Source organism: Macrotis lagotis, chromosome 2 (assembly GCF_037893015.1).
Source record: "Macrotis lagotis isolate mMagLag1 chromosome 2, bilby.v1.9.chrom.fasta, whole genome shotgun sequence".
Lineage (NCBI taxonomy): Eukaryota > Metazoa > Chordata > Mammalia > Peramelemorphia > Peramelidae > Macrotis > Macrotis lagotis.
The window spans coordinates 258,261,939-258,289,144 of NC_133659.1; the positions used below are offsets into that span (position 1 = coordinate 258,261,939).

Consider the following 27,206-nt stretch of genomic DNA (forward strand, 5'->3'; position numbering starts at 1 on the left):
TGTGTGTGTGTGTGTGTGTGTGTGTGTGTGTGTGTGTGTGTGTGTATCTCATTCTTTCTCTCTTTCATCCTGTCTTTCTTTCCACCAGGTACAGGATGGCTTGGCAGTAAGTTTTTCTAAAGGGCAAAGAAGGAAGGAGAGATTTCACTACCCATCTCCTATTCACAAAAATTTCTAGTCTAGAGTATGTGCTTTCTGAGGCACATTGTCTTCAAGCAAGGAAGGCATTGTTCTGCCTCAAGCAGGAGTTTCTACTCTTTTCTCATGGCTGTGGTCCTCAGAGTTCTGTTCCCCAAATTAGCCTTGGAGTAAGAAATAAATTGGAGGAAGGATAAGAGTGTATGAGAGCAAGTTGTATGTATAAAATGAGGGATTTGGACTATCTTTTAAAGTGTTCTATGATCTACGTAAGTGAAGGCTATAGTTGAAACCCAAGTTATCAGTGAGGTTGAACATAAGTGTTTCCTCTTCTCTGTATCAGACCTTCCTCTTCCTATCTTAGCACAATCCAGGTTATTCTGTCTTTAGCTTTGTTGGAGAAGAGGAAACTGAACATCTCATTTTCTTCCTGGTCTTCTCTTGGAGTCCTTTCCATTTTCTCCCAACTCCCCCATTAGTTCATTTAACTCTGAAGTCTTCATCACTTTAAGTCTCACTCCTTTCCTTAAGCAAAGGGAACAGACTGGGCGTCCCAGGGCTGATCTATGTTTGAGCTGCTTGATGAGGGGCTCATTGACTGTCAAGCCACATAGACTAGCATAATAAATGTTCTAAGTGGCCCCTCATCATGCACTGGTTAGAGGCAGAAAGGCATCCGAGAGACTGAATCAGAAACGGGGAAAGACAAAGAAACCTAAGCAGAGAGGCAGAGAAGGAGAGAAACCAATGAGGCAGAAAGAATAAGATAGACAGAGAGACAGAAATAGACAGAGGGAAAGAGAGACAGAGAAAGAGAGAAACTGAGAGGCAGAAAGAAAAAGATAGACAGAGAGACAGAGACAGACAGAGGGACAGATAGAAATAAAAAAAAGGGACAGAGAGACAAAAAGAGAGAAACCAGAGAGACAGAAAGACAGAGACAGACAGAAATAGATTACAGAGACTGAAACAAAGCACAGAGAAACAGTCTCAAGGAGGGGGTAGAACCAAAAAAACTAGAGACCAGGATAGAATGATAGAAAAAAATATATAAACATTAATAGACACAAAGACAGGAAATGGGGGGGAAGCAACCAGAATCAGAAAAGGATAGCCACCAGAAATAGGCAAAGTGCCCCCCCCAAAAGCTAAAGAAGCCCAGAAAATGGGCAATTCAAGGGAGTGTTTCATTCCTGGGAGCCAAGTCATTCCTTAGGCATCTCAAGGGTCTGCCTAAGTTGATGGCTACCTGCTCCTTGACTGCCCAGCCCTGGCACACCCTGAGGCTATTGCCACGTCCCCTGGAAAATGATAAGACTTGAGATGGCTTTGAAGGGAATCACACTCAGGCTGAATTCAAAAGTTTTGAAAATTAGGGGTAGGGAAGGGAATAACGCAGAAATTCTGAAGTCTCTTTATGTGCCCTCAATTGTATTTCTATTTGTCTTTTTCTAGATCTTAACTATTACATTTCTGTATCTGTCCTTTTCTCTCTCAATGTCTCAGTCCTCTCTGGGTCTTTGCAGATCTTGCTACACACACACACACACACACACACACACACACACACACTTGTCTGTCTACATAATATAACTACCTTTTAATACTCTTGGTTTTTCGTTTTGCTATCTGAAAAACTACTAGTCAGCTGGTGGTTGGTTGGATAGCATGCTGGGCCTGGAGTAAGGATGAGCTGAGTTCAAGTCCAACATCAGATGTTGATTAACTGTGTGACTCCTGGCAAGTAACTTAAGACCTTTGATGGCCCAGTTTCCTCAAAGTAAAAAATGAGGATAAAAATAGCACCTATCACAGCATTTCTTTGAGAATGAAATGAGATAATATTTGTAAAACATTTGGTATAATGTGTGATACCTACTATATAAATCCTTATTCTCTTCCTCCTTTTCCTTATCTGTCCAAGGAGTTGTCTTTTCCTTTCCCTCTCAGGGAAAATGGCCTTAAATAGGGAAAGATAGGAGTCAGATCAGGGTTATTAATGATTTATTGGGGGATGAATAGCCTCCCCCAAATACTACTATTCATTCCCAGCCCCCTACTCTTTGGCCTAGTTGATTGAAAATAAATTAGGGGTCTTTCAGTGAAGCAGTCTGTCTCTCCTAGAGGAGCTATGAAGCATTGAAAGGAGGAAGGGAGAGTCCTTGCCAGTCCTTGGAATTCCTGTCTCTCTGGCTTTGGGGTAGAACTGGAGAGGAATTGGGCTCAGGTCAGACTATTGATTATAGAACTTGGCCCTGTTTGGCAGAACATTCAGCAGGATGGGTTCTAGGCCCTGGATTCCACAGGTTCTAGACTCTAAGCCCTGCTGTTGGTCTCTGGAGGTATCATTTCTGAGGTCCAAGTTTCAGTGCCTGCCTATCTATCCCTGAGAGAAAACTCTTCATAGAGAGGTACCTTTCCCTCACAGTTCCATGACTTCCCAGTAGCAGGTCCTAGTTCCCAACTCTAACTGGGTAACCATGGAGACTGTTTCCCCCAACCCAGAAAGCTTGTCTATGAAAGAAGGAAACTTTGCTGTTATTTTTGTCCTTCCCCCCCACCCCGCCCCAATGCTTTAGCATTGTCTCCCCACACAGTTAGGTACATGTATGTCAATGACAGGTAAGCTCCATAGTCTTCTTTCGTTCCTCCCGGTGCTCTTCCCAGTCTTCCTCTGGCTCATATGTACCCTTGACGATGGCAATTCGGTCACTCCTACTCATGGAGTTAGGTACCAGCAGGTAGAAGTAGAGGATGGCAGCCACGACAGCCCCGGTGATGGGCCCCACCCAGAACACCTGGGGAAGAGAGTAACCAGGGCAAGGTCATAGAAGTCAAACACTTCAGGCCCAAATATTAAGAAATCCACCCATAAAGACCTGTATAAAGAACCTTGCAGAGGTTCAACAGAGTTAGAGTCCCCTCACCCCCACCCCACCCTGCCTCAGGATAGGTCATAAAAACCTTAAAGAAAAATTGACCACGCAAGTCCTCCTCCCTCCCCCTGCCCCCGGGGCAGTCCGTATTATTTGCCAACAAGTTAGCTCCTTCCTACCCTTCCACATCTCCATTCTAAATTCTCTAACAGCCCTTTCCCCTACATTCTGAGGGAAGAGCCTTGCACTATTTAATCTGAAGTAATTTAATCCCCATTTATTAGGGGTAAGGCGTTGGTTGTTTGTCCTACCCAGTGAGCTGGACTGAATCTCTTCATGATGACAGCTGGTCCAAAAGATCGAGCAGGGTTCATAGAGCACCCCGTGAAATAGATCTGTGGGAGAGGATTGCAACCAGTGTGATTATCCGAGAAAATCCAAGATTTTTCTTCCTTTTCCCCCTTGGCTCCCTTCCTCTGCCCTCAACAAATCATGGACACTGATATGGAATTTTAAAGGACAAAGAAAACTTGCCATATAATCCAACTCCTTTATCTGTCAAATAAAGAAACTGAAGCAGAAAGGTGATCTGCATATTAAGAGTAGAGCTAGTATTAGGCCCTAATTTTCTTAAATCTCAACTCAGTGATCTTTTCACATCATCAATCTGCCTAATTATTCCTGGATTAATTGTTTTTTCTATTCTTCTAACTTATTCTTCTTTCTTTCTTTTATGCAAAGCAATGATGTTAAGTGACTTGCCCAAGGTCACATAACTAATAATGTTTGTCCATGAATGACAGCGGGGAAGTGATACCATGACAAGCACATGAATTGTATTTGAATAGGGGGGGTGCTGGGCTAAGTCACCAGCCTCATTTTCTTCTCTAGAGTCATCAAGGATGACTGGAGATGGCTCTGGATTCAAGGCAACCATGGTTAAATGACTTGCCTAGGGTCACACAACTAGCTAGTGTCAGTTGTCTGAGGTCAAATTTGAACATAGCTAAACAGGGGCCGAATTTGAACTCAGGTTCTCCTGACTCCAGGACCAGTTCTCTATCTACAGTCACCTAACTACCTCTTCTAACTTGATTCTTGACTTTTCCTTCTTTCCCAGCTTCCAGCCCCCTTCAAACATATCCTACTAGAGGAGCAAGATCAGAACTGGGGCTTGAAACACTTGAAGTTCAACTAGAAACTCAGGTACATCTGGACTTGTCTTTTTTTTAAGGTTTTTGCAAGGCATTGGGGTTAAGTGACTTGCCCAAGGCCACACAGCTAGGTGATTATTAAGTATCTGAGGTCGGATTTGAACTCGGTACTCCAGACTCCATAGCTGGTGCTCTATCCACTGCTCCACCTAGCCGCCCCTGGACCTGTCTTTTTAAAAGGACAGTTCAACAGTCCCTTGGGCCCCTTGTCTCTCCCAAAGGGACTGCCAATGAGATTCCCATCTCTCCTCCCTAGGCAATGGGCACGCCTCTTTCTTTTTGTTGTTCCCACTCTATCCCCCCAAATTGAAGCTCCTTTGCTCACCCCAACCAGGTGTCCCAATGTGACAGATAAGCCAATGGAGAGAGCTGGAGAGCCCAAAGGGTCAGTGCGTCGGGTGTCAGTGGAGGAGAAGATACAGAGTGCCAACTGGAAGGTCAGAATCATCTCTACCACCACAGCCTGGCCCGGAGTTGTGTTGTTGTTGAGCTGCAGGGGAGGAGAGAAATTGTGAGGGGTCACTGAATAAAAGAGATGCCCCAAGTCCTTTGGTTTTCATGATTACTTTGACCAATTTACTCTCCACCTTCTTGGCTCTCTGCCTCTTCCTAAGACCTTAGGCTAGGAGATGTTAGCTGAATCTTATTTTTTTTTAGGGTTTTTTTTTTTGCAAGGCAAATGGGGTTAAGTGGCTTGCCCAAAGCCACACAGCTAGATAATCATTAAGTGTCTGAGACCAGATTTGAACCCAGGTACTCCTGACTCTAAGGCTGGAGCTTTATCCACTATGCCACCTAGCCGCCCCTTAAGCCACCTAGCCGCCCTCTTCCAAGGGTATTTAGTTCCCTCTCCCTCATATGAGGAGCTGCCTATCTCCTCCCACCCCCACTCCCACTGCACAGGACTGGTCAAATGCCATTGCCAACCCCAAACCTGTCTCTCCAGTGGGGCAGACTCTGCCCCACAATAGCCAAGAAAATCCTCCTTTGTATTCAATGGATTAATGAGTCCAGAGCATAAGGGACATCTAGGACCAGATTTGAGGTTAGGGGAAAAAGGCTTCTGTCAAGACTGCTGGGGTTGGAGGGTTAGGAAAAAGGAGTATTCAGAGAGCAGAAAGAACACAGGATCTGGGTAAAGAGTCTGGGAAGTGGGGTCCAGGAAAAAAGTTTGAATGAGGGCTGTGGTCAAGAATTTGGGTTGAAAGGTAAGAGGATGGTACAGGGAAAAAAAATTTAAAAAGCAGTCAGAAGAACAGGAAAAGGGCAGAAGTGAGGAGAGAGAGGAGGAGAGAAGAAAAGAGAAGTGAAGAGAAAAGAGGGGGACAAGTGGAAAGGGGATAGGGCTTGGGGACAGGAGCTTCACCAAGGATTTATTGGCACAGGTTGAAGTCCCTGATTCTACTGCTCAGTAATGGTAATCCTCTTACCCATTTTCTAAATGGGAAACTGAGGCCTATATTAGAGTCTAAATCCAGAAACCCCCTCTGGAGAAGGGGTGGAGAGAAAAAAAGACTCCATGATTTGATATTCCCTTCCCCCTAAGACCTCCTTCCCATCTCCTATCCCTTTTCCCATTCCCCCCATCCCCCAATTGAATTGGCTCTAGGCCAAGGACTCACAGCATTGACAGCTAGATTGCCTCGAGCATTGTCAGGAGCGAGTCCGTAAAGGATGCCGGCCCCAGCAATGGCACCCACCAGCTGAGCGACCACATAGAAGATAGTTCGGAACAGAGAAATCTGGTTGCCCACAAAGAGGGCCAGGGTAATGGCAGGGTTAATGTGCCCACCACTCACAGGTCCCAAGGTTTGGGCCAAGGTGCCAATAGCCAAGCCAAAGGCTAAGGCGATCTGCAAGATGCTGGGTAGTGCTGAGGGCCACTTCAGGGCTGAGCCCAAGCCGAAGAAGACAAAGATGAGGGTGGCAAGGAACTCGGCAAACACAGCCTTCAGGAATGCCACAGAGCAGACCTCCTTCTTCATAGTGGCTGAAGGCACCCTCCCTGGCAGTCCTGAGGGAGCTCACTGGTGGTAGGATCACTGCCCTCCAGTTGCTATGCCGAATCCAACCTTGCTGGTCTCCTACTCTCTCTTTCTTCCTCCAGGCTGCTTGGCACTGGAGGTGAAGGAGGAGGAGAGGAATATATAGGAGGCGGGAGTCCAGGTAGGGGGTAAAGGGGGGTGGGGTGGTAGAACTGGGCGGCTCCTCCACCCTGGGGCTGTGAAGTGGGGAAAAAGTTTCCATTTAGGGCTGACTCCTAGCTCCCTCCCACCTGCCTGGATTCAGAGATAACTTTCACCCATCCACCACGGACAGGGAGCTGGTGACCAGTCCTGCTAGCTTACACATGCGATTGTATAAGGGGAGTGTGGGCTGCTCTCTGATGCCCAGCTCCCACCACCACATCAAGGCTCCATGCCTTCTCTCCCCTCCCCTCAATTCTTACCTCCTTTATCTTCAATCTCTTTCAACCTTACTCTTTCTTCCCCCCTTCCTCTCTACTCTCCTTGAATTCTCCCTGTCTTGTTTCTCAACCTCTTTATCATCATTCTCCATCAGTCTTCATCTCTTGCCTCTGCAGTATCTCCTCAGCGTGGCTTTTTCTCTTTATAGGCCAGCACACTCTTGGACTCTTCCTTAAGATTCAGCCTTTCTGTCCTTCCCAATCTTCTCACCTACCTGAGTTGGCTCATGCAATGTGATTGGCAAGGAGAGACAGAGAATCCTTTTTTTTTTTTGCAAGGCAAATAGGGTTAAGTGGCTTGCCCAAGGCCACACGGCTAGGTCATTAATAAGTGTCTGAGGTCAGATTTGAACTCAGGTACTCCTGACTCCAGGCCCGTGTTCTATCCGCTGCATCACCTGAACCGCCTGATATAGAAAATCTTTCTGGCCCATTCATCATCTGTCCTTTTGCAGGCCCCAGGGGTCCCTGACTTTGCTTCCTCTCTCTCCCATCCTGGGCATAGGAAGAGTGGGGCTTCAGAGGTTTTATTTTTCCCTCAAGGGGTTGAAATTGGCACAAGGGAACACTGGCAAGATTGGGCACTGTGCCCACCAGCTACTTGGCAAGTCTACCTCCCTATGGTGTGCTGACTAAATAGGACTCTTTGTCCCATGAGTAGGAGAGTTGTTAACCCCATGGGAGGGTTTGGCTTCCCTAAGGTATGGGTTGAGGTGTTTCCCCCAGTGTCCCCTATGGAGGATAGGAAAGGGATTGGTTCCAGTCGTTCTCAATACCGATTCTCCCTTTCCCCCCTTCATGGGTGGGTTGGGACTAGGAAGTCAGGACTTTGAGATTCTTTTCCACTATTCACTGGGAGGAGTGGGTGGCCTTTTCTCTCCCTCAGGCTCCTTTTCATTCTAGAAAGAAGGCTTATGGGGGGGAGGGCGGGGAAATGGGAGAGAAAGAGGTGACCTTGATGGTTTAATTGTTCTGTTTATGAGTAGGATTTAGAGGAAGGAGCTTGGGGGTTAGAGATTGGGAGACAATCTCTCTGTGTGAATTAGTGAGTGTCTGTGTAGGTCCCAGAATGAGTGGTTTGTTGTTGCTGTTGGTGTGTTTGTCTAAGAACTGATGGGGTGGAAGAGAAACAGCAGGACTGGGAACCAACCTGGATTTGGATCCAGATATTTATTATTGGCTTGAATCACCCTGTCTATACCTTAACCCTTCTTCCCCCTCCCCACCTTCAACCTCTTCTTAGTTTCGAATCATTTCTCTTCCCCTTTTGGTTACTCAGGTTTCCCTCTTGGTTCAGTTGTTTCTTTCCTTTCCTTCTCCCCTTGGATAGGCAATGTTGCTTAGTAGAAGGAGCATTCCAGTTGGAATCTGGAAGCTATGAATTCAAATCCTGATGTTGTCTCCTGTCACTAAGCGACTGTAGGCAAGTCACTTAACTCTGAACCTCAGTTCCTTCATCTATTAAAAAAAAGGGGATAGTAATTCTTACACTATCTACTTCAGAGGCTTGTTATGAGGAAATCAACAACTCAAACCTTGAATGTGAGTTATTACTCAGTTTCTCAATCCACTCAGATTCTTACTTCTTCTCTTAGTGGGAAGGAAGGGGGTGCCCTTAGTGGGCTACTGACTTCCGAAGTCTTCCTTTCTTCTCACCTTTAATCTCATTCTCGTTTTCCCTCTTCCCTTTATAATACCTTTTTTTCCTCCTTTTTCTCCCTCTCAGTCTTCTCAGTTTCCTTTTGTCTCCCTCAGTTGCTAATCTCTCGTTCTCCTTCCCTGAATCATTTCTTCTCTTTAACCTTCCCATCTTTCTCTCTCTCCTGGTTTTCCCTTTTCTCTCATTTCTGCCCTCTCACGCCATTTCTTTCCGTTTCTTCTGATCTTCTCCCATTTCCCCCACTTTACCAATCTCAAATTTCTAATTACCCCCCTCCTCTAAATTCCCCCAAAGGACAGACTTTTTCGGCAGTCACTCAGAAATGTTAGAATTCCATTTGTTCCTTCTCCAACCTTCCTTTCCCCATTTTCTTTTCCTCTTGCCTTTTTCCCTCCTCCTTACCAAAGGTGAGGCATGTAGAGAATGAAGTTCTAGTGTGTGTACCCTGCTCACTAGTATTTAGAGAAGGGGGTTGGGGTGGGGATGGGCAGGGAATCCAGCCAGAAATGAAGTGTTGGAAGGATAGGCCCTGTACTGGTGTGGGGGAATGTCATTAAAGTTCTTTAGCTTATGTGATAGGGCTTCTTCCTACTCTCTGACTATACTCTCCCAATAACATGGTGGATTGTGGTCTGAGCTTCCCCTCAACTCTGAAATTCTCTATTATCTCATGATATCAGGATAGGGGGATAAGATGATTCAGAAGAATGAGAACCTGCTTCCCACAGGTGGTAAATTGGAGAATGCAAAAGAAAAGAGCCAGCCTTGGCAGAGGAGGTATAGGTCTCTTTGACTATTTGGCTTTCAGGCCATTGTATAGATGGGGGTTGGGAGTGGAGATGGAGAGAGGGAGGTCGGGGGAGGGAGGGAGCCTGGGAGCAAACATTCGGCAGAGAAAAGGCCAAGGAAAACATGGGTCCATGAAACCCCACTATTGTTCCTACTCTCCTGGCATTTCCGGCTCGTGTTGCTTCCTTCCCCACCCCCACTTCCCCGTCATCCCTCCTTGTGCCAAGAGACTGCCTGGTGAAGCTGATAGCTGGTCTCAAGAAGGTTATAGGGGACATTGAGTCATCAAAGACTTCTTCAATTGCTCAAAGCATGTACCTATCCTGATCTCAAAGCAGGAATCCTCAGGATTTGGATTCCTTAACTCCCCCAATTCCTCTTGTAAGTGCCCCGTCTAGGAACTAGGAAGACCCTTAGTCAGTACAGGGCACAATCCCCTAATGCACCAGCTGTTTCCCCTGTGCTCTGGCTCATTTAGAATTCTCTAAGCTCTTCTCCCTCCCCAACTTTCCTCCTTTTCTCCCTCAGGGTCAGACATATGGGTGAGGCTCTAGGGCATCTCTTGTATTCCACAGGAGGGAAGAATCTCTGGGGAGGAAACAAGGTGAGAATCATTTGATCTCTATCCTATAGTGTTGGCTCCCTTAGGTTCTACAGTGAGAGAAGTAGAGAAGATAAGCAAATTTCTCATGATCATTTAGTAAGAGTCAGTAAAAGGTGAAACCTCCTAGGCCTGGAATCTTTTCTTCAGAAGACTCTTTGATTCAATTCAATTCAATTCTACAAGGCTTTATTAAATTCCTACTAAGTGGGAGTCTTTATGTTAGGTTCTGAGGACAATAAAGACAAAAATGAAATCAATCCCTCCGGTGGAGATTTAGGCTCTGTGTCTCCTAGGGAGAGTTCATATGATATTATGATCCCAAATCACCCCAAAAGTAAGCTCTACTATCTTGTGGAGATCTTTATGGCCTTCAGCAATGTGCCCTTCCCTATCCAGCCTTATTCCTATTCAGACTGGGATAAGAGATAGCCTCTTTAGTGAGATAGGAAGGCTTCAGACTACCTCAGAATTTATCACATGATGTTAAACACTATAAGAAACCTTAGGCACCCCTTAGTCCTATCCTCTCCCCTTCCCCTGACCAGTTTACAGATAAAGGCCCTGAAAAAGGAAGGGCAAGATTTTAGAATTGGAGGGCACCTGCAAGAATTTTGGAAATGAAGGAACTGAGGCTTAAAGGAGGAATATGACTTGCCTAGCAAATAGAAAAATTAAGATTAGAATCCACATTTTCTGGACTCTGTTCTTTTCCTCCCTTTATACCACTATCTGGCATGTACAATAGACCAACTGTATTACTCTACCACAATAGAATTAGAATTTCAGAGCTGGCAGATATCCAGAATACCACCTGGTCCAAAACTCTCATTTTGCAGGTGAGGAAACTAAAGCCTGGAGAGGGTGAATAATTTGTCTGAGAACATATTGCAACTTAGCAGAGGCCTGGGAGCTGGGGGGCCCTGGGTTCTAATAGTGACTGTGGTAATGAAAAGCTCCCAACTCATCCCTAGGCCTCCAGGAGGATGTCTCCTTCCATGATTGATGCAGGGGGAGAGGAGACTCCTCCAGCTCCTCATTTCACTGCCTCTGATTCTCATTCCTTCCATAAATGTCCTTAAAAAAATGCCAACCATGCCACCCACAAAATTTGGGGAATATAGTAATGAGGTCAGGTCTCCCAGAGTGTGGTAGGACATTCCTTCAGCAAATTGGCTAGTGACCCACAGGGACTGAACTTTTCCAAGTTGGGAGCAGGACCAGTACTCATCAATAGATCAAAAAGGCATCTCTGAAGGGATTGCCATGAGAGTAGAAGGGAAAAAATATAAATAATATTTGATCCTCACAACAGCTCTGTGACTTGGGAGTTATTATTTTATCCCCATTTTACAGATGAAGAAACTAAGGCAAACAAAGGTTAGGTGATTTGTCCAAAGTCACACAGATGGTGAGTATCCACCCAACTCCAGGCCCAATCCTCTATGTGCTCAGGTTAGGGAGTGAAATACAAACAAAAGAAAGGAGTTTCTGACCTCAAAGAATTAATAATCTAGCTGGAGATAGTGTCCTAAGCATATGAAAGGTTTCAGATGATAACTCAAAACACCTGTAGGTTCAAAAAGGAACAGTCTCTCCTGTTCATCATCAGATGTATTTTACCTCTCAATAATCCTCAGGGTACAAACATTTTAGGCTCTGTGTCTCTGTGTCAAACTGAATGATCCCTCAAAGCAGAGAACTCATTTCTTCTCTGATTTCCTTCAGGCTTCAGTTTAAACCTTGCCTTGTACAAGAACCTTTCCTGAGCCCCTAAATGCTAGTACTTTCCCACTATTTATCTATTTATCTGACCTACATTTTGATTGTACATAGTGATCTGCGAGTTATCTCCTTGATTATATTTGTATTTCTGAAGAACACAGATTGATCCCCCCCTTCCCTTTCTTCTCTTTCTGTTTCCCCCTTCCCTTTTTCCTCTTTTCCTTTCTCCCTTTCTTTTTTCTCTCCCCTCTCCTCACTTTCTTTCCCCCTTCCCTTTCTTCCCTTTTTTTAAAAATCCCTTCTTTTTCTTCCCTTTCCCTAATTCTACAGCTTTAGCATAGTGCTGATATACAGTAGGTATTTAATAAAAGTTTATTGACTGAATGACTGCCTTTGCATTTGAGTTTTCAAGTTAAGCTAATTCTGGGATTCTGGAGGTTCTAAGACCTCCACAGACACCCAGCCCCTTCTCACTCCTATCTCCCTTCTGGACAATTCAGTTCAATGATTGAATTCACCCTTTTGTGGTGCACCTTCTAACGTGTGGGTGTCTGAACACTGTGCCCCGATTGCCTCTTCTATATTAGTTGGTTATTAGTTTATTTTGGGGAAAGAATCTGTCTTCAAACAGTGGTCAGGTGATCCTTTTTCTGGGATATGTCTGACCCAGAGGGAAGAGTGGAAGGGAGTGAGAGAGAAGGAAGAAAGTGGGGAAGAGAAAAGAGAAAGGAGAGAGTTTAGAGAATTCTAAATGACCCGGCACACAGGGAGAACAGCTGGCCTGTTTAGGGGCTTGGGGGGCGGGGCAGAGTAGAAATGGAGATTGGTGCAGTGGGATTAGCTATCAACTAATAATGCCCAACCTGCCCAAAGGTCTTTCCTAGTTTCAAGATGTTATTTTTTACAAGATGAATTGGGGATTGAAGATTTCTGTTTTCTGAGATTTGTACTTCAAAGATGGGTTGAATTAGATGACTCCTAAGGTCTTTCCAATTTTCATATTCTCTGCTCCTGTTTTGACCTCCTCCTTGACTACTTGCTAGGAAGGAAGGGTGGGAGCAGAAGTCAGAAGTCTAGGCTTGGACCAAACTTGGTCTTAGCTGTGTCAGCACTTAGGAAAGTCCCCATCAATTTAGTGGACCCATGGACAGGACACCTGGAACCCAATAGGGTTGGGAGCCCCAAGGGAAGAACATCTAGAACTCGACTGCCTTCTTAGTGCTACTCAGTCATTCAGCAAATTAGGTAGCACACCCAACACCCCCGGTGAAGATGAGATCACACTGACTTCTACTTGACCTCACCCTCTCCAAGGAGTTTGAATTCATAAGGGTACTTGGAGATTGAGATAACTGCCCAGAGCTGAAGGGCATGTCTCCCCATCTCTGCCCCTGGGCAGCCAGTTCTTGTGTGTGTGTGTGTGTGTGTGTGTGTGTGTGGCGGGGGTGTCAATGGTGTCTATAATGCGGCTTCCAGTTCACAAGTGAACCCTCTGAAGTGGGTATATAATGAGCATGTGAGGAACCAATGATCAGGTCATTTATTCTCATCTTGTCCTAAGGAACCCTGACAACCAGAGTCCTTTATCGGACTCTGAGGGGAGGTATTTCCAGAGGGAGATGGAATCCCAGTCTATCATACCTGGAAAGAACTTTGTTAGGTAATCTAATCAAGGATCTAAGAAGATAAAATGACTTACGTCAGAGGGGGAAAAAATGATAAAAGAAAGATTTCCTATGAGGGTGGAATAGATGGGTGGGAAGGGTCTGGTCAGAGCTGATAGGAGAAAAGGTAAGGACACCTAATAACTGGGGGGGGGGGGGTAGAAACAGTCTGTGTGCAGATCAAAAGTCTGACAAATTGGGTCAGAGTAAGAGTGAGAGGTGGTCAGCACATTGGTCTGGTTGAAATTAGGTAAGTGAGGTCATACAGTAGAGATAACATTGACTTTTGATAACCTCGGATTTGAGATCTGAGGTTATACCCCTTTTCTGAGATTTTTTTGACCAATGTCCCCATTTTCCTCATCTTTATTTTTTGTTTGTTTTTTTTAGGTTTTTGCAAGGCAAATGGGGTTAAGTGGCTTGCCCAAGGTCACACAGCTAGGTAATCATTAAGTGTCTGAGGTTAGATTTGAACTCAGGTCCTCCTGACTCCAGGACTGGTGCTCTATCCACTGTGCCATCTAGCCGCCCCTTTCCTCATCTTTAAATGAGGGGTTTGAACCAGATGATCTCTGAAGCCCTTACCAGTTCTAGAGTCATGAGTCTCTGAATGGAGAATTCAAGGGACATACAGAACATACAGAACAATAGCTACCTTGCTCCACCTTGGACCCCAGGACCTTGGAGTCTTTTCTCAAATAAGATCCCAGTCCTGGCCTCAGAAGATGATCTTGGAGAATGAGGCCCGTGCCATGATGCTCTTTCCCTTGAGAAATGGGGCGAACCCGGGAAGATGGGGCTGAAAGAGAGGGATTGAGATGGAGAGAGATAGGAGTAGAAGCCATTGCTGAGTGGAATGGGCCACTGGGCTCCTGTGTGGGGAGGCTGATGGTTTGGGGGATGGAGGGGGTAGGTAAGTAGGGAGGGATGGGAGGAACAGGAAGGTGGTGCTTGGTGGCAGGAGAGTGTGAGCTGGACTGGAGAGTTTCCTTGTGAAGTGTCCCCTTTCAAGAAGTGTCTCCTTGCAAAGCTTCCCTCCTCCTTCACCACCCTTCCTCCCCCAAGACAAAGGCCAAGGGGCCACAAAAATGCTTTTGTTCTCACCGAAGCTTGAGTTTCATCTCTGGGATTGGAGACCTCGGTGATGAACACACTCAAGCATTCTTATACCCCACCCTCAGAAAAAGCTTCCATCTAACCCCTTAAATGAAACTGACTGCCAAGTGCAGGGAACCCTAGAAGTCTGGGATATCCTTAGTTTCTTCCCATCCTTCCAGTGCCTTTCTGTGTCCAGGGGGCCAGGTTCTTAGTGCTGGCTGAATGCCAGCTTTGTGGTTGGGCTTTGAGTAGCCAGAACCAGAAGTTCCAGCAGGTGGGTGACCCAACCCAGAAGGTTCATGTTCAGGACTTGGGATAAGTCAGAAGAATCTTCTAGGTCAAGTGGGCAGGGATTGAAGGCCTTCTTCCAATTTATTTCAGTTCTCACTGGATTCAAGACCACCCCGCCCCAGCCCACCCCAAGTAGATCTCTAACTTGTCCCCACCTTCTTGGCCTGTCCAACCTCTTCCTGCCTCATCCACCCCATTCAGCACCATTTAACCTCTAGTAGGTGCCCCTCTTTGGATTACATAAAACATAAAGAATTCTAGGCTGGGGAATCTGATTTATTGCAGGTGATCAGTATGAACCCAAAGAGAATAGTCAAAAGTCTGGTGATACCAGGGGAGATTAGACAAGTCAAGGAAAGAGGGAGGGATCCTTGGCTTTCTGGAACTTTAAAAATCATCCTCAAAGATGCCCATGTAAGCATGCCTACTAACTATAGGGCACACCCAAATATACCTGGGTGCACATATGCATTCACAGTAATGCACACATACAGTTCAGCACAGTCACATGTGTGTGCAAACACAGCAACGTGCCTGTGCAAATACAAATATACACTGATAAATAATCTGCATGTGCAAACACTTCTATTGATACATATAAACATGTGTAACCCCAGATATACAAACCCACTGGCATATAGTGACTTATGTTCTACCATAAGATATATTAGCTGCCCTGTGGCTCTTAGCTCTAGTTAAGGGAATCTGAATGCCTTGAGAACTGAGGGAAGGAGGTGAATCTGGGGATTCTGAGACATCTTAAGAAAAGCAGGGAGATTTATAGAAATAAGCGGGATTGATTCTGCCTTCCAGGGTCAAGTGAGGGAATCTAACAAACTCCTTCTTCACTTATAATTCAACAATTCTTGCTGTTTCTGTCTGCTGACATCATCCCTTGTCCCAGTCCTCCTTTTTATCAGTACCTGCTGCTCCCCTCCCCCTAATATGTATCCTGTGCAGGGATGACCCACTGCATCAAATGGACAGGAAATGGTTTCTGATCCTGTACTGGGGCCAACTTCCATCCTTGGAAGGATGAGAATGTAGATTGAGAGCAGGCGGATTATCTCCTGTCTGGATATGGAAGAGAGGCACAGTTGTGTGTGGATGGGAGACCCCCTCCAGTCTAGGGCAAAAGCTCTGACCCCCACAATCAACAGCTCCAGGTCCCCCTGGCTGCTCTATCTCTGGGGTTCATTTTCTTTGCCCCAGAGACCTGGTGGGGTCAGGGAGTGTGGGGGTGCCAAAGGAACATTAGGCTTTGCTGCCTCGAGGCAGGCTCTGGGGGGAGTGGAGTTCCACAGATTGCCTCCTCCTCACTTCCCTTTCCTCCCAGTCTACATCTGGCTCCTTCCCCTTCAGAGTGGCCAGCCTTTCTGAGAGGCTTTTTGCATGAGGAAACAGGAGGTAATTATAGATGAGTGAACCCAGGATGGCACCAATCAGAGGTCCAATCCAGAAGACCTAGGAGAAGATGAAGAGAAGAATGTGTTTAGGAATTGTTGAACCAACAGAAGGGGGTAGTTCTATGATTCTAAGTCATTTTTTTTTATTTTAGGTTTATTATTTTTTTTGCAAGGCAAATGGGTTCAAGTGGCTTGCCCAAGGTCACACAGCTAGGTAATTATTAAGTGTCTGAGACTGGATTTGAACCCAGGTATTCCTGACTCCAGGACTGGTGCTTTATCCACTACGCCACCTAGCCGCCCGATTCTAAGTCATTTCTAAGGGAAATTATAGGAATTCTAGACTATCTTGGATCTTCCCTACTCTCTTCTCAGGAACTCCCAGAACTCACTGGAAAGAGTCTCCATTTTGGGGCCAAACTGAATACTCAGAGCTTCACTCCTTTAATGACTGACACATCTGAACCTTCTACCTTCAAGAACCATCAAAGTCCCTTAGACAGTCTGGACCCTCTACCATTTTGGTGGTATCTAACTCCTTTGGGATAGCCCTGATATTAATCTTTTAATGCTGAACCCACTCCCTTCAATCTCACTCTGGGATCTTTTGTGGGGAGGGGAGAGGTTTCAGCTATTACCCAGTGGTCATCAAACTTGCCCACGACGACTGCAGGGCCCAGAGAACGGGCTGGATTCATGGAACAACCAGTATAGTGGATCTGGGGAAGAAAAAAAATCATGGACAATTATCAGTAAGGAGGGAGCAGGATTTTAAATAGGTGCTATAAGGCAACAAGCCTGAGGATTTTATCTCATATTCAACCTGGGGTTCACGTTCAGGGTTGTATTCTCACAACTAGGATCCTCCCTCCTCCCCTGTACTGTTTTCCCCACCATCACTTTACCTCCAGGCCTAGACAGATATATGTGTATATAGTACATAGGGCAAGATAAAGGTTAAAGATTTCATTATATGAAATCAGTTGTTGACTGGGAGCTGGCATGTAAAGAGAGCTGGACTTTTAGAAAGGAGAAAAAGTTTTAATCCTTCCACATGTTCAACACTCCTGTGACCCCAATCCATATGTTATTATAAAATCAGCACTACTGTGCCTTCCTCAGGTCTGCAGTAAAGAACCAAAGGGATGGGTACGTAACATACTTTGTAAACCTTAAGGTGCAAGTTATAATGCCAGTTTTTCTTAAGTCATCATTATTAATGGGGGGGGCACAGTACTTATTAAGGGATGACAGTGGGAATCATGTCTTCTCCTTGGGAAGGGTGTCTCTGGGTTTTCCCTCTTAGGAGGTTTGAATTGGGCTTTGACCTACCCCCAGAAGGTGACCCAAAGCCACTGAGAAGCCAATGGAGAGGGCTGGAGAGCCAATGTTGTCCTCTCGACGATCATCAGTGGAGGCAAAGATACAAAGGACCAACTGCAGGGTCAAGAAGAGCTCCACAGTGACCGCTTGGCCTGCAGTTGTATTGTTACTGAGCTGGAAAAAGAAAGCAGGGAGGGGTAAAGGTAACCTGAAGGAAGCAGGAGATGGGTAAGCACCCTTTCCTCCTTCCCCTCCTTCCCTCCCTCTCTCCCTTCCTCTCTTCTCTCTTTCCTTTCTTCCTTTCAAGAAGTTCACAGGGCTTCATAGCTGGAAGGGACCTGAGACTTCTGGACCTCATTTTACAAATAAAGAAACGAAAATGTAGAGATATTTTGTGGTTTGACCAAGGTCATAGAGCTAATAAATGGAAAAATAATAGCACTAACATTTATTTAACATTTTACATCTTGCAAAGTACTTTACACATGATTTCATTTTATCTCTCAAATAATCATGTGAAGTAGATGCTATTGTCATTATTACCATTTTACAAATGAGAGAAACTAAGATTGAATGATATTAAATTGCTCAAGATCATACTGCTAATAAGTATCTGAAGTATCTGAATTAGGATTTGAACTCAAATATTCCTTATTTCAACCCAATACTCTATTCACTGTGCCACCTAGATGCTTCAAAGGAATAGGTATATAACCTATCTAGTTCTCTTTTCACTAGATACCATATTCCTCTCTCTGCCCCACTACCATTCTACATGGGGATGATATAGAATAATACATTCCTAGGGTTACTTGCCATCCGAGTCCCAATATCATAATTTCTTCCTACCCTGTGTCCCTACCTGGAGCTTGGAAAGTAAAGATGGACCTAGATGAAGGAATAACCTGTGAGGAGAAGTGTTCTAGGAACAGACATTATCTAGGCTTTAGAAGACAATGGGGGGGGGGGGAAGAAAAGAATATACAGGCATACCTCATTTCATTGCACTTTGTAAATTATATTTTTCACAAATTGAAGGTTTATGACAACCCTGCATCAAACTAGTCTAGAGGTGCCATTTTTCCAACAGATTGTGCTCATATTGTGTCTCTGTGTCACATTTTGATAATACTCATATCATTACAAACTTTTAAATTATTTTTATTATATTGGTTATGGTGATCTATGATTAGTGAACTTGTAGTTGTTTTAGAACACCATGAATCAGGGTCGAATAAAACAGAAAACATAATCAATTAATGTGTGTGTTCTGACTGCTCCACTGGACATGTTGACCCTATCTTTCTTCTCAGGTCTCCTTATTCTCTGAGATACAGTAATATTGAAATTAAGCCAATTAATAACTCTACAATGGCCTCGAGGTGTTCAAGTGAGTCAACATATGTGATGAACTTTATTGTTGTCTTATTTTTAAGAAATTCCCACAGTCTCTAGCAACTACCACCCTGTAGTAGCCATCAACATCAAGACAAGACCCTCCACCAGCAAGAAGATTTTGCTTCTCTGAAGGCTTAGATGATGGTTAGCATTTTTCTGGCAATAAAATATTTTAAGGTATATACACATTGTTTTCTTAGAAATAATACTATTACTATTAATAGACTATGGTGTGGCATAAACACAACTTTTATAATACACTGGAAAACCAAAAAATTCAAATGACTTGCTTTCTTGCTGTGGTCTGGAAATGAACTCATAATATCTTCAAGGTATGCCTATATTGGCATTATGAAACAGGTTCAGGCTTCTGGTAGGATATCTTTATTATAAGAGAAGCAAATGGAATAGAGAAGAAAGTTAGGTTAGACAGCAGAAGTCAGAAGATTCTATGTAGCATTTTCTTCTGGGATTTACTTTTGAGAGGGAAGTTGAGTTTTAGAAATTTAGAAGCTGAGGGCAGTTAGGTGGCGTAGTGGATAAAGCACCGGCCCTGGAGTCAGGAGTACCTGGGTTCAAATCTGATCTCAGACACTTAATAATTACCTAGCTGTGTGGCCTTGGGCAAGCCACTTAACCCCATTTGCCTTGCAAAAACTTAAAAAAAAAAAGAAGTTTAGGAGCTGAGCCAATACTTTTTAAGACTTATAGCTTCTAACATTTGTACAAAAATATTCATAGCAGCCCTGTTTGTGGTGGCAAAAAATTGGAAATTGAGTGAATGTCCATCAATTGGGTAATAGCTAAACAAATTTTGGTATATGTATGTGATGGAACACTATTGTTCTATTAGAAACCAGGAGGGATGGGAATTCAGGGAAGTCCGGAAGGATGTGCATGAACTGATGCTGAGTGAGTGGCTTGCCCAAGGCCACATAGCTAGGTAATTATTAAGTGTTTGAAGCTGGATTTGAACTCAGATACTCCTGACTCCAGGGCTGGTGCTCTATCCACTGTGCCACCTTGCTGCCCCTTAATTTAAATTTCTTAAAAAAAGATATCTTATTTAATTTTGCTATCTCATATATTTTTTCCCCTTAAGGCTAGGATCTCTCTCTCTCAGCACATTTAATTTTGATCAGTGTATAGCATAGAAACAATGTAAAGACTATCAGACTGCCTTCGGGGGGGGGAGTGGGGAGAGAAGTGAGAGGGGAAAAAATTGTAAAATTCAAAAATAAATTAATTTTTAAAAAAGGTTAAAAAACCTACAAAAAACTAAATATATTTTTTAAAAAAGAATTATAGCTTTTTAATAAGTATAGCTCTTTTCCCAAAATTTGGCAACACTGATTGGCACTTTGGGTTCTCAGGTTAGGGAAGTTTTCTATAGTTTTTGAAGGTTATTACCAACTCTTTAAATCTTTCCCTTAACCAAGAGTTTACTCTAGTACTATATGTCTTTATTTCCTAGGGTTGGTTCCTTCATGTGGTCCTGGCCTATACCAATACTCCCTCTCTGAGCCTCAGTTTCCCTAATTATGCCTTTCTCCTCAATATAACTTCTGATATCTCACTCTTGGGTCAGGTTGGGTGGGAGCAAGCAGAGCAGCCTTAGGCAGAAGAGCTAAAGGTTGATTTCATAACTAGCCACACCTAATGCCTAGCCTAGTTTTTTGTCACTAATTTTGCCAAGCCTCTCCCTGCCCCCAGGTATTGGGCATTGGTCTGGTTGGAACAGCTGCCAGTAAGAGGCCCCCATACTTTCTCTCCAGGTCTCAACCTGTTTTTTCTTCTTTTCTTCCTTATCCAGTAGTTCCTGGATTATAGTGGTCTACCTGGGCTTCTGAGGCCTTTCTAGAATCAAAGTTTAATTTCTCCCATTATTATTGATGATCAGAGTCACTGATCATCACAGGGTATTCCTAGACCTCTTCAGAATCTTTGGATCCCTTATCTTACCTTGGGTCAGGATAGCCTCTGAGCCATTCCAGCTGTGTGAAGTTCCCCCTAACTTTTTTTTTGTTTTGTTTTTACAAGGCAATGACTTGTCTAAGATCACACAGTTGGGTAATTATTAGGTGTCTGAGGCTGAATTTGAACTCAGGTCTTCCTGACTCCAGGGCCAGTACTCTATCCATTGTACCCCTTCCCCTAACTTTTAATACTTTTAGTGAAGTTGATTCCACCACCTCTCCCTGATTGGAGAAGCCTAATCTGTTAGTTCTCTAACAAATACACTAAATTTCTCCTTTGTTGTAAATCAATTACAATATAAGCAAACATATATTAAATACTGATATAAATGTGAGTTATTAGCCTTATTATTACTGTTATTGTTATTATTATGTGCAAAGAACTTGGTTAGACTCCTGGAGATACAATGATGAAAAACATCTCAGTCCCTGCCTTTAAATAGTTCCTGCAATACATATAATAGACACTTAATAAATCCTTACTGAACTTGGAAAACTTTCACTTTAACTTTAGACATACACAAATAAATATAATGATAATGTTATAACCATCCTTCTCCTCAGCATCTTAAGAGTTGGAGAACATACTTAACCCATTATTATTCCAATCTCTTTTCCTGATAAGAAGTCCTGCCTAAGATCACCCCCTGGATGGCAATCATCCTCCTTCACAGTGATTTCCATCTTGAAGGAAAAATATTTTCCCTACTTCCCAAGGTCCACATTCAAAAAAGAGGGAGGATCAAGTGAGTGTAAGGGAAGGGGGAAACATAGAATCAGGCAATTTAAAATTTAAAAGCATCCCATTATTGGTGATACAGTGGATACACCGGACCCAAAGTCAGAAAGACCTGAGTTCAAATTTGACCTCAGATCACAGCTCACTAGAAAGCAAGTCATAACTTTCATCTGTGTCAGTTTCTTCATCTATAAAAATGGGAATAACAGGAATTTCTAACTTTCAAGATTGTTGTGGGGATCAAATAAAAAAATGTAATGTGCTCTGCAAATCTTAAAATGCTATATATTAGCTATTAATATTATCTAGTCCATCTATATCCAAGAAGGAATTCCTAGGCCAACATGCCTGACAAATGATCATCCAATCTTTGCTTGGATATTTCCAGTAAGAGCTCCTCACTTTTCCCTTCCTGGGTCACCCTGAAACTGTGAGCTAATTGTTAGGAAGTTTGTCTTCCAACCTTTGCTTCTTTGCTGCTTCCACTCTTTGCTTCTAGTTCTTCCCCCCACCCCCCCCAGGGGCCAAACATCACTAGTCTAGTCCATCGTCCCTTCAAACACTTCAAGAAGACAGCTATTATATCCCCTCTGAGCCTTTTCTTCTTCAGGCTAAGTAGCCTCAATTTCTTCAGCTAATCTCCACATGTCATGAATTTAAGACCTTTTGCGGTCTGAACTGTGCTCTGGAACCCCCTCTAGCTTATCAGCCTTCTTCCAAAACTCTGGAGCCCAGAACTAAACCCAATTAGATACCTAGATAGTATTGAACAAGAGCAGAGTATAGGGGACTTATTGTTTCCTTACTCTTGTTAGCTATGTCCTTCCATGCAGTCCAACATTTCACTAACTTTTAGGGCTATCAATCATGTTTCAAAAATCTGTTTTGATATCTGTTATTTTTATATCACTTCTGTTTTTCAGAGGTTATTTTCTTCCTCTTCCCCTCCCAGAGAGATTTTTTTTTGGGGGGGGGAGAGGGAGAGAGAAAGAGAGAGAGAGAGAGAGAGAGAGAGAGAGAGAGAGAGAGAGAGAGAAACAGTTTCAAAAAATTAATCAACCCACCACTGATGAAAATAATGTCCCATAGACATAGTCCTCTATCTCTACAAAGAAGGAAGACAGAAGGAAGACAGATGCATTTTCTTATCTCTTTTGGGGAGCCAAAGTGGGTCATTATAATCTTAGTTTCTTTCTTTTCTTTTCCTTTCCTTTCTTTTTTTCTACTTTCTTCTTTCCTTCCCTCCTTCCCTCTTCTTTCTTTCTTTCTTTCTTTCTTTCTTTCTTTCCTCCCTTTCTCTCTCTCTCTCTCTCCCCTGTTTCCATTTATAACCATATCACATTATTAACTCATGCCTCCCTATAACTTTCAAAGTCAACTTCTTAAACCTAAGTGTTCCTTTTTTCCCTTTTGAATTTTATCTTATTAGATATGGCCTAATTTTCTAAGCCATAATGAACATTTTATTTTGTTTTGTTTTTTTTAAGTTTTTTTGCAAGGCAAATGGGGTTAAGTGGCTTGCCCAAAGCCACACGGCTAGGTAATTATTAAGTGTCTGAGACCAGATTTGAACCCAGGTACTCCTGACTCCAGGGCTAGTGCTTTATCCACTGCGCCACCTAGCTGCCCCATATAATGAACATTTTAGATACTATCATTCACAATATTAGTTATCTTTCCTGACTTTGTGTTCTCTGTAAATGATATCTGGATGGGATGAACTTTCTTAGGGTCCAGTCTTGCTAATATTTCTGGGAAACATCTCATGTATCTCCTTTAAGAATGCAGAGAGAACCAAAAAGCAGATCCCATTATCACCGTCTGGGAGAAAATGAGGCAAAGAAGCAGAATCTAAGTGACCAGGACCTTGTTCACTGCTGTTCTCTATGATTAACGGGGAGGCTGGGATGTGAAATAGTGAGGGAGTTATGTATCCCACAGATAACTGTGGACATAGAATTCAAACCTCTCAGTTTACAGAAGAAAACTAAGGAGCAGAGAGGTGAATGGGTTAACTGAAGTTCACATAAGAACTAAATAACAGGGTGGCTAGGTGGTGCAGTGAATAGAGCACTGGAGTCAGGAGTACCTGGGTTCAAATCTGATCTCAGACACTTAATAATTACCTAGCCGTGTGGCTTTGGGCAAGCCACTTAACCCCACAGCCTTGAAAAATCTAAAAAAAGAACAACAAAAAAAAAGAAGTAAACAACTGAATTGACTCCAGACCAAGACTCTTCCCATTGTGTCAATGAATTACTTTAAGACTGTGTTGGATACTATTGATAAAGCCTTTGGAACTTGGGGATCTGGCCACGGTGGAGAGCTGGAGAGTCAGAGATTATATCCCATTAGTTAAAGTTGTGGCCACTTTAGGAGGGTAGCAAATGTGACTGACTGATGTACCTAAGGTTCTTGCAGTGTTGACTCTCTCCCAGTCAGCTGAAGAATGGATCACTGCATTATAATAGCTGACATTTTTACATATCTTTAAGGCTTTTAGTGAGTTTTCTTTACAACCACTCTGTGAGATAGGTAGTTATACTCAATTTTTACAGATGAGGAATTCACAGAATTTCAATTACTTTTCAAAGATAATGCTAGCTGTAATCATGTGAAGACATAGATGTGAAACTCTAAGACTAGAGCTCTTTATAATGTATCAGAGTAGCTCTCATGGAATTGTGCTTGCAATTCCTAGCTATTATTTATTCAAAGACCTTCTCTAGGACCTCTCTAAGGCTGTGGCTAGAACTGATGCTCAGGCTTTTGAGGTCTCCCAGATGATGATGAGCAGAGTTTGTTTTAGCTATACAAGAAAATTCTCTTCCCCACAAACACTACATTCCAGTAGCATCAGATACACAAGAACAGTTTGCGTTTCTTCTTAGTTCTAACTTTGCAAGAAGTTGTAGGGCATAATGAAAATAGTTAGAGGACCTATTCTGGATTCTGCCACTAACTAACCTCACTGGGCTTCAGTTTCTTCATTTCTTTTTTTTTTTCTGTATAGGTTTTTGCAAGGCAATGGGGTTAAATAACTTGCCCAAAGTCACACGGCTAGGTAATTATTAAGTGTCTGAAGTCTGGATTTGAACTCAGGTCCTCCTGATTGCAGAGATGGTGCTCTATTCACTGTGCCACCTAGCTGCCCCCAGTTTCCTCATTTCTAAAATAATATTAGATTATATTTTCCATAATGCTTTAAATAATAATGGCTAGTATTTATATAGCATTTTGTAAATACAATTCTCACAACACTCCTGGAAGGCAAATGCTATTATTAGGCAAAGTGACTTGCAGTTAATTAGTATCTGAGACTGGATTTGAACTCAAGTCTTCTTGATTTTAGGATCAGATTAAGTATTTAAGAATTTACTTTTTGGTAGATTACCTCACCTGATCCTTGAGGGGAAATTTATAAAGCACTTAATATGGATTAAATCATTTGATCATAACAACAATTCAATGAGGTAGACTCCACTGGAATTATCATTTAAGTTTTATAGAGGAGGAAACTGAGGCACAAAGAAGTAAAGTCATTTGACCATGGCCTTGTAGCTAGTATCAGAGAAGGCTTCAAAACCAGATCTCTGATAAATTCAAGGTCCCTGGTGTCTCCACTATGCTGAATTGGCTAGGATTCCAGTTATTAATCTGCTATCTTGATCTAACTGCCCCAATAGCAATTCTGTGAGATAGGCAGGATAAGTATTATTAGTTTCATTTGCTAAATGAAGAAACTGAGACTGGAGGAGATTTAGTGAGTTGCCTAGGGTCATAAGGAATTATCCATATAGCTCTAGTAAGAAATTAGTTCTCCCACAAGATTAGTTACTCTTTCCTGTGCATCTAGTGCAATGGGTGGCCCCAACCTAAGTTCTGCTAATAGACCTATTCATAGGAAGGTGGGAGGAGGGATGATGGATACTGATAGACAGAAATAGAAGGATAGTGACAAAAGATGGAATTAGGGAAACAAGGAAAAGGAGAGGAAGAGCTATAAGTGGGGAGTTTGGTAGATTCCCTCGCCTGACCGACCCTTGAGGGGAGAATCAGAGTCCCTGGATTTCCAGTTGTTCCTATAATGCCCTACCCCTAACCCCCACTACTCCTCATTAGGATTGTTCAGACCCCACAGACCTATATCCTCCTCCTTTGGTTCCAAGTGAAGTAGAACTTGAACCCAGCTCTCCAGTTTAGTTTGCCTGATACTTTTTCTGTTACAACAGTTTTTTTTTTTTTTTTTTTTTAGGTTTTTGGAAGGCAAATGGGGTTAAGTGGCTTGCCCAAGGCCACAAAGCTAGGTAATTAAGTGTCTGAGATCGGATTTGAACCCAGGTACTCCTGACTCCAGGGCGGGTGCTTTATCCACTGTGCCACCTAGCCACCCCTACAACAGGATTTTTTAACTGAGATATGTGAGCTTAAGTTTAAGAAAAAATTTTTAATAACTGTGTTTCAATATAACTAGGGTTTTTTTGTATTTTTATTTATGAATTTAAAAACCTTTAAAGTCAGATAAGCTTCACTGGACTGATAAGGGAGTTTGGGACAGTAAGAAGAAAAAGAAAAAGAAAAAGGGGGGAGGGGTTGTTAAGAGCCTTGATTTCTAATGTTTGTCCTTGGAGGACAAAATTTCTGAATTTATATACCTATCATTATCCTCAGTCTGTTCTTAAGGATAAGTTAGACTTCTGAGAGTTTTTAAGTACATTTTTAACCCTGATTCTGATTTTGATTAGACTCCACCTGGAGTTGAATTTCACCTCCAATCCCCAACATTCCTCACTAAATAGAGATTGTCCTGGTTATTTTTCCTTTCCATTAAAACAACAATAACAAACCTAGTGTCCCAGATTCAAACCCAAATTCTAAATCTTAGACCATCTTATCCTAATACTCAGCAAAAGATGTTCCTGGACCTTTTCTATTACTGAAGATTGGAAATAATAACAATCCCCAATAATACAATGTTTTCTGACTCACCAAAGTCAATATCTTAATTTTATAGAGAAAATATGTTTAGAGAAACAAAGTAACTAGCCCAGAGTCACATAGCTAATAGTAACAGCTAACATCTATAAAGCCCTTTGAAATTTATAAAGCATGTAATATTGATTAAATCATTTGATCATAACAATTCAATGAGGTAGACTACTGGAATTATCATTTAAATTTTATAGAGGAGGAAGCTGAGGCACAAAGAAGTAAAATGATTTGAACATGGCCTTGTAGCTAGTGAGTATCAGAGAAGTATTTGAAACCAACTCTCTGATAAATTCAAGGTCCCTGGTATTTTCACTATTCGGAACTGGCTAGAATTCCAGTTAAGTGAAATCCTTGACTTGAAACTCTAGTGCCATTTCTATCATATAGTGAGATCCCCTGGCCTGAGGGGCAAGACATCTGGATTACTCACCTCATTGATGGCCAGATTCTTCCGAATATCAGGTGGGGTGAGCTCATGGAGAAGGGCAGCTCCAGCTACTGCCCCCAGGATCTGAGCAGCCACGTAGAAGGTAGCCCGGAGGAAGGAGACGTGGCAACCCACCAGACAGGCTACAGTCACAGCCGGGTTAATGTGGGCTCCGCTCACATGGCCTAAGGTTTGCACCAGGGTTCCAATGGCCAGACCAAAGGCAAGGGAGATCTGCAGGACAGAAGGCTGAGCATGAGGCCAGTCGAGAGCTGACCCCAGGCCAAAGAAGACAAAAAGAAGTGTGGCCACGAATTCTGCACAGACAGCCCGAGAGAAGGCTAAGGAACGCAATTCCCACATCCTTTGGGCTAGGGCCCCAGATGGAGACTGGGAGAGACACAGGACTCAAGATGTTTTGG

General features: G+C 43.1%; 2 protein-coding genes across 2 annotated transcripts; both read right to left on the reverse strand.

Annotated features, from left to right (window-relative positions):
* On the reverse strand, window positions 1-6,335 carry AQP5 (aquaporin 5). Its single transcript, XM_074225952.1, has 4 exons — window positions 5,851-6,335; window positions 4,554-4,718; window positions 3,326-3,409; window positions 1-2,936 (listed from the first exon to the last, which is right to left on the reverse strand). Exons 1-4 carry the CDS (start codon window positions 6,211-6,213, stop codon window positions 2,751-2,753), a joined length of 798 nt encoding a protein of 265 aa, XP_074082053.1. The 5' UTR covers window positions 6,214-6,335; the 3' UTR covers window positions 1-2,750.
* On the reverse strand, window positions 6,261-27,206 carry AQP2 (aquaporin 2). Its single transcript, XM_074225951.1, has 5 exons — window positions 26,788-27,206; window positions 17,262-17,426; window positions 16,568-16,648; window positions 13,790-15,987; window positions 6,261-6,346 (listed from the first exon to the last, which is right to left on the reverse strand). Exons 1-4 carry the CDS (start codon window positions 27,145-27,147, stop codon window positions 15,778-15,780), a joined length of 816 nt encoding a protein of 271 aa, XP_074082052.1. The 5' UTR covers window positions 27,148-27,206; the 3' UTR covers window positions 6,261-6,346; window positions 13,790-15,777.

What these genes read in the sequence shown, in the direction of transcription:
- AQP2 (XM_074225951.1), bottom strand. Translation starts at nt 27,147, where the DNA reads ATGTGGGAATTGCGTTCCTTAGCCTTCTCTCGGGCTGTCTGTGCAGAA. An exon ending in CTTTGGGTCACCTTCTGGGG is followed by an intron (nt 16,649 to 17,261) that starts GTAGGTCAAAGC and finishes TTTCTTCCCCAG; the next exon opens with ATCCACTATACTGGTTGTTC. An exon ending in GCAAGTTTGATGACCACTGG is followed by an intron (nt 15,988 to 16,567) that starts GTAATAGCTGAA and finishes ATCTTCTCCTAG; the next exon opens with GTCTTCTGGATTGGACCTCT.
- AQP5 (XM_074225952.1), bottom strand. Translation starts at nt 6,213, where the DNA reads ATGAAGAAGGAGGTCTGCTCTGTGGCATTCCTGAAGGCTGTGTTTGCC. An exon ending in GCAATCTAGCTGTCAATGCT is followed by an intron (nt 4,719 to 5,850) that starts GTGAGTCCTTGG and finishes CCTCCCCTGCAG; the next exon opens with CTCAACAACAACACAACTCC. An exon ending in CATTGGGACACCTGGTTGGG is followed by an intron (nt 3,410 to 4,553) that starts GTGAGCAAAGGA and finishes CCTCTCCCACAG; the next exon opens with ATCTATTTCACGGGGTGCTC.